Source organism: Dipodomys ordii, unplaced genomic scaffold (genome assembly GCF_000151885.1).
Source record: "Dipodomys ordii isolate 6190 unplaced genomic scaffold, Dord_2.0 Scaffold23, whole genome shotgun sequence".
NCBI lineage: Eukaryota > Metazoa > Chordata > Mammalia > Rodentia > Heteromyidae > Dipodomys > Dipodomys ordii.
Window position 1 is genome coordinate 9731886 of NW_012267239.1, and position 13767 is coordinate 9745652.

At 49.2% G+C, this 13767-nt stretch overlaps 1 protein-coding gene across 1 annotated transcript in view; it reads left to right on the plus strand.

The window, feature by feature from the left end:
• Window positions 1-3342, plus strand: part of Nos1 (nitric oxide synthase 1 (neuronal)) — a 63758-nt gene extending 60416 nt beyond the window's left edge. The window contains exons 26-28 of the mRNA XM_013014319.1: window positions 356-550; window positions 1591-1709; window positions 3303-3342. Coding sequence (XP_012869773.1) covers window positions 356-550; window positions 1591-1709; window positions 3303-3318 — 330 coding nt within the window. The 3' untranslated portion in view covers window positions 3319-3342. The remainder of the gene's footprint in view (window positions 1-355; window positions 551-1590; window positions 1710-3302) is intronic.
• The last annotated feature ends 10425 nt before the right edge of the window (window positions 3343-13767 follow it).

Below are 13767 nucleotides of genomic sequence, written 5' to 3' on the forward strand. Positions count from 1 at the left end.
TCACGGAAGGCTGGGAAGGTGGCTCAGTGGTAGAGTGCTTGCCTTGCATGCATGAGGCCCTGGGTTCGATTCCTCAGCACCACATAAACAGAAAAAAAAGCCAGAAGTGGCACTGTGGCTCAAGTGGTAGAGCGCTCGCCTTGAGCTGAAGAGCTGAGGGACAGCGCCCAGGCCCAGAGTTCAGGCCCCACGACTGGACCCCTCCCCCCAAAAAAAAAGTCTCACAGACTTTCTTGCCCAGGCTGGCTTTGAACCATAATCCTCCGACCTCAGCCTCCTGAGTGACTAGGATTACAGGCGTGAGCCACAGGGGCTTGGCCCTTACCCCTTCTTACCTGTCCTCTGCCCCCCGCAGAAGTACGTGCAGGACGTACTGCAGGAACACCTGGCAGAACCTGTGTACCGAGCCCTGAAGGAGCAAGGGGGCCACATTTATGTCTGTGGGGACGTCACCATGGCCGCCGACGTCCTCAAAGCCATCCAGCGCATCATGGCCCAGCAGGGGAAGCTCTCGGAGGAGGATGCCGGCGTGTTCATCAGCCGGCTGAGGGTGAGTGACCCCCCAGCGTCCTGTCTCCTCTTCCTCAGCCACCTGTGTGACCAGGTAAGGGAGCCATGATAATACCCAGACTCCTCTTTCTGCCCTATGGCTGGGGATTCGAGACACAAGCCAGCTCCCCAACCCAGGGGTACGAGAGAAGACAGGATGCCTGGATCCGCAGGTGCACGTCGTGAATATGGTTGTAGGCTGCAGTGGATGGACATTAACATGTCAGAAACGATACGAACCCATCTTTTCCTACCCTTTAGAATCCGGCTGCAGCACTGCCCTCAGCAGTGCTATAGGCTGGATACTGCACAAAGAGATCTGTCCAGGCCTGGAGCAGTAGCTCAGACCTGTCATCCCAGCTACTCAGGAGGCAGAGATCAGGAGGATCATGGTTCCAGGCCAGCTTAGGCACAAAGTTAATGAGACCCTCTCTTACCGATAAAGCTGAGTGTGGTGGCCGGTGCTTGTCATCCCATGTGTGTAGGATGTATAAATAGGAGGAAAGCTGTCCAAGCCCAACCTGGAATTAATGTGAGACCCAAAAATAATAATAAAATAATAATAAAACTAAAGCAAAAGGGCTGGGGCATAACTCAGATGCTAGGGCATCTGACTAGGAAGCTTCAGGTCCCAATTTGACCCTGCTACCAGCAAAAGATGGGTCCAAGAGAGATGAGCGGAATCTGGGCCACCCATGCTTACCTTCTCATGCCGTGACTGGAGGGAAGGCCTTTAGCTGGCTGTTCACTATGACAGCCCAGCCACCCAAATCCTAACCGTGGGAGCAACTGCCCCGAGGAGGAGAAAAAACAAATACATACATACATACATATATATATAGAGAGAGAGAGAGAGAGAGTCTCAGACTGCCACTGACCTCCAAAGCTAATCTCAGCCCCCCAATAACACTGCATTAGATACGTAGTGCTTATTCAAGGAACGGGCCTAGTCTCATTTCTTCCCAGCCTATTTTCTTTGGGTGCATTCCAAGCCCTTAGCTGTCATCTGAGCTCCATCCCCTGGCTGTTGCTTCCCCCCAGGATGACAACCGGTACCATGAGGACATTTTCGGAGTCACCCTGCGAACCTACGAAGTGACCAATCGCCTTAGATCTGAGTCCATTGCCTTCATTGAAGAGAGCAAAAAAGACACGGATGAGTGAGTGCCTGTGTCCTCAGGGGAGGGAGGGCACAACCCCATCTTCCCCTCCTGGAGGTCAGATGTCTGACTGTCCAGTGGTGCAGTCCCCACACCAGCAGCAATACCATCAAGGCCCCTATGACAGGATTAGAAGTGCACTTTTCCCTGGGTGCAGCACTGCAGGCCTGTGGTTTCAGCACTAGAGAGGTGGAGGCAGGAGCATCGTGAGTTGGAGGCCAGACTGGGCTGTGTAATGAGTTTGGGGTACACCTGGGCTATATAGTAATAGTCTGTCTCGAAAAAATAAAAAAGGTGGAAGGAGGAAGGAAAGAAAAATATGTGAGTTCTCAGCCTCTCCAGACCTACTAGATCAGAAACCTGAAAGTTGGGACAAGGTGGTTAGCATGTTAACAAGGCTTCAGGGGACCTTGAACCCCTGTCTCCCATGCACACACCCCAGAACAGAGGAACCTGTCCTTTGGATTCCTACATCCATCTGGGGCGCCCCCTAGTAGAAGGAGGAACTTGTCACCTCTGGGAACTTGTTTTCTACCACTGTTCTATCCTTCAAGCCAGCTCCCTCACCTCCCACATTGCCAGAGCTTCCTCAGTCCTGCTGATGACAACAGACAGGATTTTGACCATTACTCTCCAGAAATCACTAGGCTCAGAGGCACCAAGAGACGAGCAAGGAGTCTGTCTCATGATTGCCACCTGAATGTACAGTACCCCCTCCCCAAAATCTGCTGTGCTCCTGAAGCAGATAGGAGCTCAGCTGTCTCTTCTAGCAGCACAAAGCACAGGTTTCTTATCTCACTGTCCTCATTGTTTTCACATTAAGGAGACACAGCTATCTCAATGCAGACTTGGGTCTTCTGGCTCAATCGTTGAGGATCACACCTTCCTTGACTGATTGTCAAAAGCTTCTTTCATGAGCCTGTGCATTCAGCTGTGTTGGTGAGGATTCATCATCCAGCCATTCATCCAGCCAGCCATCTATCCTCCCAACTTTCCATCTGTTCATCCAGCTATCCATTCATCCTTCCATCAGATCATCCATCTGTCCATTCATCCATCCATCTATACATCTATCCATCATTTATCTTCATTTATTCACCAATCCATCCATTCATTCATACACACATATATGTTTTTTCATCCATTCATCTATCTAGTCCTCTATCCATTTTTCCCTTCACTCCTTCATTTATTCATCCATCCAAGCCATATAGCTGGCATGGAGTTATGTCTACCTGGAGGGAAGGGAATTTCTGAACTGGATATTGGCAGCAGCAGCCAAGACACTCATTTGTCCATCGAGTCATGCATTCAAGGGGAGCCGTGAATCTCATCCAACACACTAAGGCTACAGAAGAAACATCCCCCAGAGTGATGGCTTCCCCAGGTTTCTAGTTCATTTTTTTTTTGAGACAGGGACTCACTCTGTAGCCCAGGGTGGCCTGGAACTGAAGATCCTCCTGCCTTTTCCTGCTGAGTGCTGGGGTTACAGTCGTAAGCCTCCATACCACCCCTAAGGCCTCTAAGACTTTTGAAGGAAGTAGAACACCTCGGCATCACAGCACTAATTCCTTCCTCCTTTTCCTCTGACAGGGTTTTCAGCTCCTAACCGGATCTCTCTGCCCAGATGGCTGGCACAGTGGCTGCCCCTAAGTGCTCCAGCCAAGGCAGCCACAGGTTCCTAAGCATGGACACACGTGGCTGAACCTTTGCCATGGGACCCCCTCTTCCCCCAGGACCCTGCTCTGCCTCTCGTCCTCCGCTGTGTCCTGGTCCCCGCCCCTCAGTGGTGTCACCCGCCCTCCTGGGTCTCCTTGTGTTTCCTGCTGCAATGCAATGCCTTTATACACTGCAGTGGCTCTGACAAAACCGTGCCCTCCCCACCCTTCACTGCCAAAGGCAGATTGCGGGTGCATGAATCCACTGGGTCACGGCCGGCTGTCGCTCCTGTTCAGGTCTGTCCTGCAGGGTCCCTTGAAAAGGCTCCAGGCACTGGACCTCAGACGTCTCCTGAGCCAGTCCCTCAGCCACTCAAGACCCCTTGATCCTTTTCTCTGATTCTGTTTTGCTCGTACATGTGCGTGCGTGTGATAGGCCCGGGTCTCCCTCTGACATCTGTGTGTGCGATTATGTCCATCATAGATCAAATCCCCTGATGAGGACCCACCATGGTACAAACACACTCCTCCACCATGTTAAGTCAGTCTGCGGGACTATAATGGAGCTCCTTGATTGTCAAGGCCAGGCCAAGGGCTGTGGAAGGAGATGTGAGAACTAAAAAGGATATTTCTCCATGCATTTAACTCACCACACCAGCCAGCAGAGCACTCACTGGGAAATAGACCCCAGCAGTGGAGAGGTAAACTCCCTGTCCAAACTCCTATCTCATTCAGTGAGCCCTGCCCCAGCCAATCTCAACCCCATGCCCTGGAGACTACAACTCATCCTGTCTGTGGAATCCATGTGCAAATAGGACCTTTCCACTTTGCCAAGAAAAGGGGGAGGGGGCAGGGAACACCCTCAGTTTCCTGCAAATCACATTGTAATGAATATGAGTGGTTTGAACGTTAATGTTGGGAGCCTGGAAGCAACGGCCAGGAAGAAAGCAACTGTTACTTTTTTTATTCCTTCAAATGGGGTTTGCCGCTTCACCCATGAGGATACCATACGGGAAGACAGTTACAAGGAATCAGGAGGGAGAGGGGGAGAGGCCAGCCTTCAGGAAGAACCATGCCACTTCCTAGGAACCAGGGACCCAGGGTGGCCTCAGCCCTTGGGGCTTCTGACTTTCTAAACTTGATCCCCTAAATTTTTAACCTGCTAAAATAATTTTGATAAATAGCTTCTACTTCGATCCAAGACAAATCGCACAGTGATGTGTTGAGGACTCCGAGTTCCTCAGAGTGAATGGCACAGAAGGGCCCTACACCCCCTGCAAGGCTGGAAGTCAAGGGGAAGGAGCAACTCAGACAGCCAGGAACAAATGAGCTCTACGTCCCCAGTTCTGTTGGTTTGTTTTGTCAGAAACATACCTTTCCTTTTCTCACAGTGCCTAGATGCTGTTCAGAGGCCTGCATAGCTTTGCAGTTGGGGTACAGAGACCCTGCGGGCTCCCTTAAAGTCAAAAGGCAAAGCACGTCTCACTTTTCTCTCCTCTCCTTAGTGGCCTCCACTGATGTCACAGCCCTGGAATGGGGATTTTTATGTTTGGGTTGTTTGTGTTTGTGTTTTGCTGGTCCTGGGGCTTGAATTCAGGATCTAGACTCTGCCCCTGGGCCTCTCTGTGCTCAAGGTTAGAGCTCTACCACTTGAGCCACAGCACCACTTGCGGCTTTTTCTGTGTATATGGTACTGAGGAATCAAACCCAGGGCTTCATGCATGCTAGGCAAGCACTCTACCACTGAGCCACATTCCCAGCCCTGGAATGTGAGTTTTATCTAAACTACAATTGTACCTGCCCTCTTTGAATCCCAAATTTTCCTGTTCAGTCTTCATGGATAGAGACTGGGCACTGGAATCCCACAGTGGCAGTCTCTAGCCTGGAGGAAAGCCAGTAGCCACCGTGATCTACACAATCTGATCCCAAGTAGCTCCTCCCCTCCCCCCAGAGGGTTTCTTCCCAATCTGTTGAGACTTTGGGGAACGTTTCTAAAATGTCACTCATTCCCCAGGATTAAACTGCAGTGTCCAAGGACTGATCCCAGCTTTCATCTCCAAGTTTTCCATAGGCTTGGTTGTCCATAACCAGATAAAAAGCCCTTTTTCACACCAGACACCTCTTTCCTGTGTACGGCTACACTTCTAGCCACAGGCAGGCAGAGGAAAAGCATCTTAAATTTTATCAGGGAGTCTAAAGAAATGATTATGCAACCTGTATTCATCTCTCTTCCCAAGAGGAGCTCATGTGTGAGAGACACACACACACATACAGAGAGAGACAGAGACAGAGATGCTAGGGGTTGAATCCAGGCTATGTCCATTCCCCCCAAAAGGGGACTTTTTTTTTTTAAGATCCTTGAACCACCAACACAAGCTCCTTCATAGCTCCTGGCTAGAGATAGAAGACCAGCCCTGATGCCTTTCCCTCTTCTAGGATTCCTGATAACCCAACAGCATGTTGTCTGCAGCAGCCTATCAGAAGTGAGAGAGTAGGGATGAGTTTAGTTCTAGTCCAGGGTTCAGGTTAAGTGCTGCCCTCTGCTGGTGGTTTTTAGTTCAAGCTCCATAGCCCAACAAAAGGTACATCCCCAAGATACCCTGTTATAGAACCTAAATGTTTCCCAACTTCAAAAAAGAAGAAGAAAAACTCCCACATCAGAAACACTTCTGGTCACATGCATTTCAGGCAGGAGACACTCAACCTGTAATACTTACAGGGAGAGGTCGCAAGTCAACAGGCCTTAGAGCATTTATGAGTTTGTTTTGTTCTGATCAACTCCAGCAGCTGTGGAACAAGCAGGCATGGCTGTCCAAAACCATCCGTTCCTAACAGCTCAGTGACCTTGGCAGGCAGAAGCGAGTGTGCCTTCACACACGGCTGAGCACCACCCCTCAGGCAATGGCTGTTAACCTTAGGTGTGCCTGTCCCAGGGCCTCCCAACTGCAGGCCTCTGGGGACTGGATCATCATTCTCTGTCCACGCTCTCTTAGGATGTTGAGCCTCTCCGAATAGAAGCTCATAGAGGTCTTCTGCTGTGATAACCCCATAGGTGACAGGACTGCGGCCACTGTCCCAGTGCAGGACTGGAGATCCCCCTTTATGATGTCATTGCTCTTGAACTTCAAGGACAATAGAATGCCTAATGCCATGCGTTGGTTCTCGGGGCAGGAGGCCAGGCCCAGGCCCTGCGTCCATCTTGGTGGCCGTGTTGTCCTGTAGGCTCCGCAGTGGCCTTGGAGAAGGCCCGGCCGGTGGGGTGCTGTGGCTGTACCCACAAGGTGGCCGTGCAGGGCCCGGTGGGCAGCGCGGGCAGGGGTGGGGGGGAGGCCCAGCTCCCCACGCACGCGCTGTCGGCATCTCGGACGCCCCTCGCCCTGCGACCCCCGGCGTTGCTCACCTCGGCCCGGTGTCCCCGCGCTCCAGCCCCGCTCCGTGCGCCTCCGCGAGGTCGGCCAGGCTGTGCTCGCCGCATGCTCTGTTCTGTATAGCTCTCCTCTCCTGATTTTATGGGATTCAACAACAACAAAGCCTACTTATGCCTGTTTGCATTATGGATAAAGCATTAAAAAGCGGACTCCACGCAGGCCGGCTCCTGTCGTTTGTCACTCCCCGGGAATTCCCACAGGGCTGCGGGACCCCAACGGAGATCCCAGGGGCAGGCCCAACCGCCACTTTGTCTCTGCCCCGCGCAGGGTGTTCTGAAGGTGACCTTGAGCCTTAGCGGCACCGTGTACTGAGTCCAGCAGCATTGGGGGGGGGGGAGGAGAACCACTCGAGCATGCGCAGTTCATGACAACTCCATGCAGCCTCAGCACGTGCAGAACTTGACTGAGCGCGACTATGCGTACTGAGCATGCGCACCACGTGATGGCCCTATACAAGCTGAGCATGCACAGAACATGCCTGGAAAAAAAACCCATGTGTCCAGAGCATGCACAGGCTATGCATCCTGAACATGCGTGACACATGACAGAACCCCATGTGTCCGCAGCGCCCTCAGTCTGTGACTGAGCGCTCTGTATCTTGAGCTTGCACTCTACGCGACTAAATGCTAGGCACCAGAGCATGCGCAGTTCGCGGCTGACGGCTCTGCATCCTGAGCATGCGCAGTTTCTCCACAATGGCGGTGTCCTAGACTCCAAGGATCTACTGTAGGTGAAATAGGGCGGAATAGGGTGGGATGAAGGATCCTCAACAGGCCTGAGCTTTGGTTTCTTCCATCTTTTTTAGCTTCTTTCTCTTCTAAAACTAGAAAACTGAAGCCCTGACTTTCCCCCGGCTCTTCAGACCACCAGCTGCCACAAAGGCCAGGCCTTTGAAAAGCTAGTTCTTGCTCCTGTCTTTCCACCTGTTCCTTAGTACTAGGAGGAAGGGAGGAATGGAAGGAGGGAAGGCGAGAGGGAGGGAAGGAGGAATAGGGGAGAGGGAGAAGGAGGACGGAAAGCCTAATAATTTCAAATCTACAGTCTGTTTCCATGAATTCCCTTTTCTAGATCCCTTTCCTATAATGGACTCAATACCCTGTGAGTCCTTTTGTGTCTGGTTTCTTTCCCTTAGCCTTCAAGGTTCAGTGCTTGTAGTGGCAAGTGGTTACTGTAATCATGCTTTTTTTTTTTTTTAACAGCCATTCTGTCAAGGCTCTTTGCCAATCTTTATAAAAGCTCAATAAGCTTCAAGCCTTCATCTCTACCCAGCCTTGTTTTTCTTGAGGACCTGGGAGACAACTCTTTGATATGCAGATATAAGGAAGACAGTGTCCCCACCACCCTGGCCCTGTCACACCGTAAGAGTTTAGCCTGAGCTCTTTGTTCTGAACTGTAACCACCTTTGGCATAATGGTTTTCAGAAAGTTACATCATCCCTCTAGACAGGCGAAGACCAGTACAATGGGCAGCACCGTGGGTACCCTGATTACCCAGCCTAAGTAGACTAAAGTAGAGAAGCATATAAGGACAAACAGGGCCATCAAGTTCTCTACCTGAGGACAGATTACCATGATTCTTTTAGTTCATTTTTGTGCCAGTACTGGGGCTTGAGCTCAGTGCCAGGGCACTGAACCTTAACTTTTTCACTCCACCACTTGAACCCCGCCTCCACTTTCCACTTTTTAGTGATTAAGTGGAAATAAGAGTCACACAGACTTTCCTGCCTGGGCTAGCTTCAAACTAGGATCCTCAGATCTCAGTCTCCTGAGTAGCTAGGATTATAAGCATGAGCCAGACACCATGATTCTTGAGAGCAGATGTATAGAAACACAGGGACCACGCTCCATGTTTTCACTAGCTCATTACCTGTGAGGTCGCACAGGTCCTTCTGGCTTAATGCTCTGTAATAAAACTGCTCTTCTAGAGCTGGGTTGGCAGGAGATTTGTCCCCCTTTCACCCCATCCTGAAGCATCTTTATCATTGTTGACCAGGACACAGTGAGACACAGAAGGAGCCAGATGTAGCTGTGGGAGCTGCTTCCTGGCTGATGGGTTGCAAATTGTTTATTAAGCACCATCCAAATTGATTCGCACCTTGTCAGGGTCAGGGCTATAGTGGTGAGGGGCATACAGGGGCCAGGGATGGGGTTCAGAAAGGTGGCTGAAGGGACAGACAAGGCAAGCGATGTGAGCAACAAGAAGTATGGCCTTGGAAGCTGGGTGGAGGTGGGCAGATGGAACAGTCAGTGGGCCTGGGTGGGGATATTGTGTTTGTCCATGCTCTCAGTGTATACACGTGCGCGTGCGCGCACGCGCACACACACACACACATCCTAAGATACAGTTACCAAGGCTGAGATCTAAGCAGTCTCTCAGCCTCTTCTAGCTCTGCTGGGAGAGTGGCCCACACATCTCAGCCCACATTGGTGCAGAGAAAGTGACATTCGGCCTTGGATGCACCACCCCAGGCCCCCTACCTCCACAGTAGCACACTGTCACCCATCACTTTCTCTGCTCTACACACATCACTCGAGTCTACTCAGTCCTCCCAATAGCCACAGCAGGCAGGCACTGTTATTGTGCCCATTTTACAGATGTGAAAACTGATCTCACAAAGTACATGAATCCAACATCTGTTTAAGCATTTGTAGTTGACAGATCGTGATGATCTGCCAAATAAGTAGGCATCCAGAGCTGACTCTGCTAGAGTCTTGGTCCTGCAAGACTTGGTCCAGGAAAGCAAAAGAGACTCACTGAATACATGGCTATGGTTGAAGGAAATAATTACAAGACTAAAAAGTGTTGGCACCACGCATGATGGTACACTCCTGTAACCCCAGCTACTCAGGAGGGTAAGGCAGGAGGATGGAGTGAATTGGCGAACAGCCTGGGTTATAAGTTTAAGACTCTATCTGAAACATAAAATAAAAATAAAACATCTGTAGTCGAGCATTTGCCTAGCAAGCACAAGTTCCTGGGCTTGATCCTCAGTAAGGGAAAGAAGGAAACTGGGGAGGAGCTGTATCTGGTCCCAGGATGAGACAAAGAGCATACTCAGAGACTTAAGTACAGCCTTGGAGGGGGGAAAGGAGGAGGAGCAACCAAAAGGAGAAAGAATTGGCCAGAAGTACAGCAAGAGAAGTCTCCCTGAGAAGGGAGGTTGTGGGGAGAAAGATACTGGCTTATCTTGGGCATGTGTGTTTAGAGAAAGAGAGAAAGGCCTCAGACGGGCAGGCAAGGACCAGAGTAGTTTGTCCTTTTGGAACAATGTTACAGATTTCAGAACTTTCTCATACAGATTTCAGTTCTCTTTCTTCCTTTCTTTCTATGTATGCTGGTACTAGGACTTGAACTCAGAGTCTAGGCATTATCCCTTTGCTTTTTTTGTTCAAGGCTGGCACTCTACCACTTGAATCACAGCTCCACTTGTAGCTTTTTGCTGGAGATAAGAGTGGGGCTGGGAAGGTGGCTCAGTGGTAGAGTGCTTGCGTTGCATGCATGAGGCCCTGGGTTCAATTCCTCAGCACCACATAAGCAAAAAAAGGAAAAAGCCGGAAGTGGCGCTGTGGCTCAAGTGGTAGAGTGCTAGCCTTGAGCTGAAGAGCTGAGGGACAGTGCCCAGGACCATAGTTCAGGTCCCATGACCGGAACCAAAAAAAAAAAGAGAGAGAGAGATAAGAGTCTCATGGACTTTCCTACCTGGGGCTGGCTTGGAACCATGATCCTCACATCTCAGTCTCTTGAGTAGCTAGGATTATAGTATTTTAAGAGCAATAGAGAACTATTGCTAGAGAAACTACATCCAGTGAGAAGAATTCCTCCCTCAGGGCATCCTGACTTCCAAGTTGTGGAGGATGCTTTACTGCACCTCCTGGAGACGGACAGATCTTTGCAACCCGCCTGATGCTGAACTGAACAGAGTTTAAAGGCAAAAAGAAAGAAAAGTCGGAAGAAGAAGAAGGAGAAAGGGGAGGAGAAGTAAAAGAAAGAAAGAAGGAGGGAGGAAGGGAGGAAAGAAGGAAGGAAGAAAGGAAGGAAAGAAAGAAGAGAAAGAGGAGAAGACAGAGGAGGAGGAGAAGGCAAAGGCAGAGGTAAAAAAAAAGAGGAAGGAGGGGAAGAAGAGAAGGAGGGGGAGGAGGAAAGGAGGAAAAAGAAATACCCACATTTGGTGACTTTGAACCAGTGGACCCCATGTTTGCAAAGCTCATCTTCCACATGTGTGGAATGGGTATAAATTGGTACCTGTTGTGGGGTGGGAGGGGCAACATGCGCCTTCGCAAACATAAAGGATCATGGTGTTGGGGTCTGAGGTTTTGTGGATGATGAGTGAGGCAGCGGGGAGTGGTTAGGCCAGTCAGAGTGTGTGGGTGTGAGCATGCGTACTTGATTCCTGTCCATTGGATTGCCTGTGCCAGGTTTTAAGTAAATTGCTTGGGCAACAATGACAGGCTTTTGGTTATAGTGGGTCTCTCTGAAACTTGTGGGCTGCTAGAAACCTTCCTTGCTTTGTTTTGATTGAATTTGAGCTCCCACCCCCACCCTCCAAGAAGCAGCTGATGCTGTGTGACAGCCCCAGGCAGCTGCATGTAAGAGCGGGTGGCTCACGCCTGTCATCCTAGCTACTCAGGAGGCTGAGATCTGAGGATCGCAGTTCAAAGCCAGTCTGGGCAGGAAAGTCTGTGAGACTCCTATCTCCAATGAACCACCAGAAACCTGGAAGTGGTGCTGTGGCTCAAGTGGTAGACCGCTAGCCTTGCACTGAAGAGCTGAGGGACAGAGTCCAGGCCCAAGTTCAATCCCCACAACCGACCAAAAAGAAAAAAATAGAAAAAAGAGTGGGATCTTTGAACGTCAAGAAATGAAATCTAAAGCTGTGGCCTACCTCCCTCTGGGAATCACGGCTGGCTGTGTAGATAATTCTAGAAGGAAAGAATCCTCCCACCTGCAGCCGATCTCCAACAAAGGGAAGCTACTCTCACAGTTGGAGTAGACCTTGTTCTAGAAATAGTAGAAGAAAGAGATTCATCAGGTTGGAAAAGGAGTAAAGTAAGGTATCAGTTTGCAAGAGAAGCGGAATAGCCTCCTTTGACTGGAGTAGGTACCGAAAATTTTCAAGTTTCGTTTGAGACTTAGGAAGCTTGGTACATTTTAAAGATGTTTTCACAGCTGACAATTTGTCTCTTGGAATGGGGACATGCAGTAAAGATGTAATCTCTATGGTTTGAGATTTATCATTTAAGGCATACGATGCCAAGAACTGTTATTTTACAGTGTTCCCTTAAGCAACATTGAAGTTGCTTTGAACTTTAGTCTTTGCCCCAACAGGAATAAAAAAACCAAACCAAACAAACAAAAAAAAAACCCAAACCTTTAAATCCTGCCCTTCTCAAGTGTGATGTTATCTAAACAAAACTGGCAGAAGTTGAACTAAGATTTACTTTCTTTCATAGCTACAGTATGCAGCTATAAATGATAGGTAATAGTTTTTACAAGTGGCTACAACCACAGGCCAACAGTTAAAGATAAGAACTATGCCATTCAACTAGATGAGAGCGATTTGGTTGGTTTTTGGTTTTCTTGTTCCCCCCACCCCAAATTCTGACACTTGTCATATTGGAAAGATGACCTAGTTGGTATAGAATCTAATAAATTTCTAGAAAGTTTACCTTTGTTTAGATCATGAGCTCCTATGTGACTGCTGTACGTGAATTCATAGCTCTTTTGGAGCATATTTGGAAGCTCTGATTTCAAAATTTCAATGTCCTGCCAAGTTAAAACTACTCTGTAGAGATGAACTTTTGAGTTACTGGGTAAAAGAAAAAAAATATTTTCCATGAAGTCACATGCAATATGTTTTGTTGAGAATTCTTTGGGATGAAAGGTTTAGTTGCAATTTGTAGAAGTGGGGGCAGGTGGGGGTCAGAGGGCTCCCTACCATGTCATGTGCCTGACAGCAGGACATAGACTAGAACTATTATCACACCCCACCCCACTGCAAAAGGTTCTGAGATAAGAGAGTTGCAGGGGGTGGGTAAAGGGTGTGAGTGTGTGTGTGAGTGTGTGTGTGTGTGTGTGTGTGTGTGTGTGTGTGTGGTGGTCATGGGGCTTGAACTCAGGGCCTGGGTGCTGTCCCTTAGCTGTTTCCCTCAAGGCTGGGGCTTCACCACCTGAGCCACAGCTACACTTCTGGCTTTTTATTGATTAATTGGAGATAAGTCTCAGGGACTTTCCTGCTTGGGCTGGCTTTGAACCACAATCCTCAGCGCTCAGCCTCCTGAGGACCTGGCATTATAGTCATGAACATCAACCAGTGCCTGACTAAAGAATCTTTTTAAAAAACCTAGTAGGTTGGAAGTGTGGCTTAGTGGTAGTGTTTGCCTAGCATGCATGAAGCCCTGGGTTTGATTCCTCAGTACCATATACACAGAAAAAGCCGCAAGTGGTGCTGTGGCTCAAGTGGTAGAGCTGTAGCCTTGAGCACAGAGTGGCTCTAGGACAGTGCCCAGGCTCTGAGTTCAAGCTCCAGGACTGGCAAAAAAAAAAACAAACGAACAAACAACAACAACAAAACTAGTAAACTGCTTGGCACAGAACCCATTCGAGAAAATGGTTTACATGGGGTAAGAGTACGGTCCAACAGAAATCAAGTAGGGCTGGATTTGAATCTAGGACCACAGTCTCTGAACAAGTCTTCTTACCTCCAATCTCCATTTACCCAACGGTAATTTGGGGAGAATGAGAATTCCTGAGGTTTGGTGGAAGGTCCAAGGATCTACCTACCACTGCACAGGAGGAACAGGAGAACACACACAAGTTGTTGATTTAAAAACTTTAATTTTGAGGGGTCTTTAACTCCCATTTTCGGCTTTTCGCGCAGGAAATGTCTTTCTTTCCCTAACTCTCCCTAATTTACCCCTGACATACTAAAATAAGCCCTTGCTTAGAAGAAAACACCCTTAATTTCAAAATACG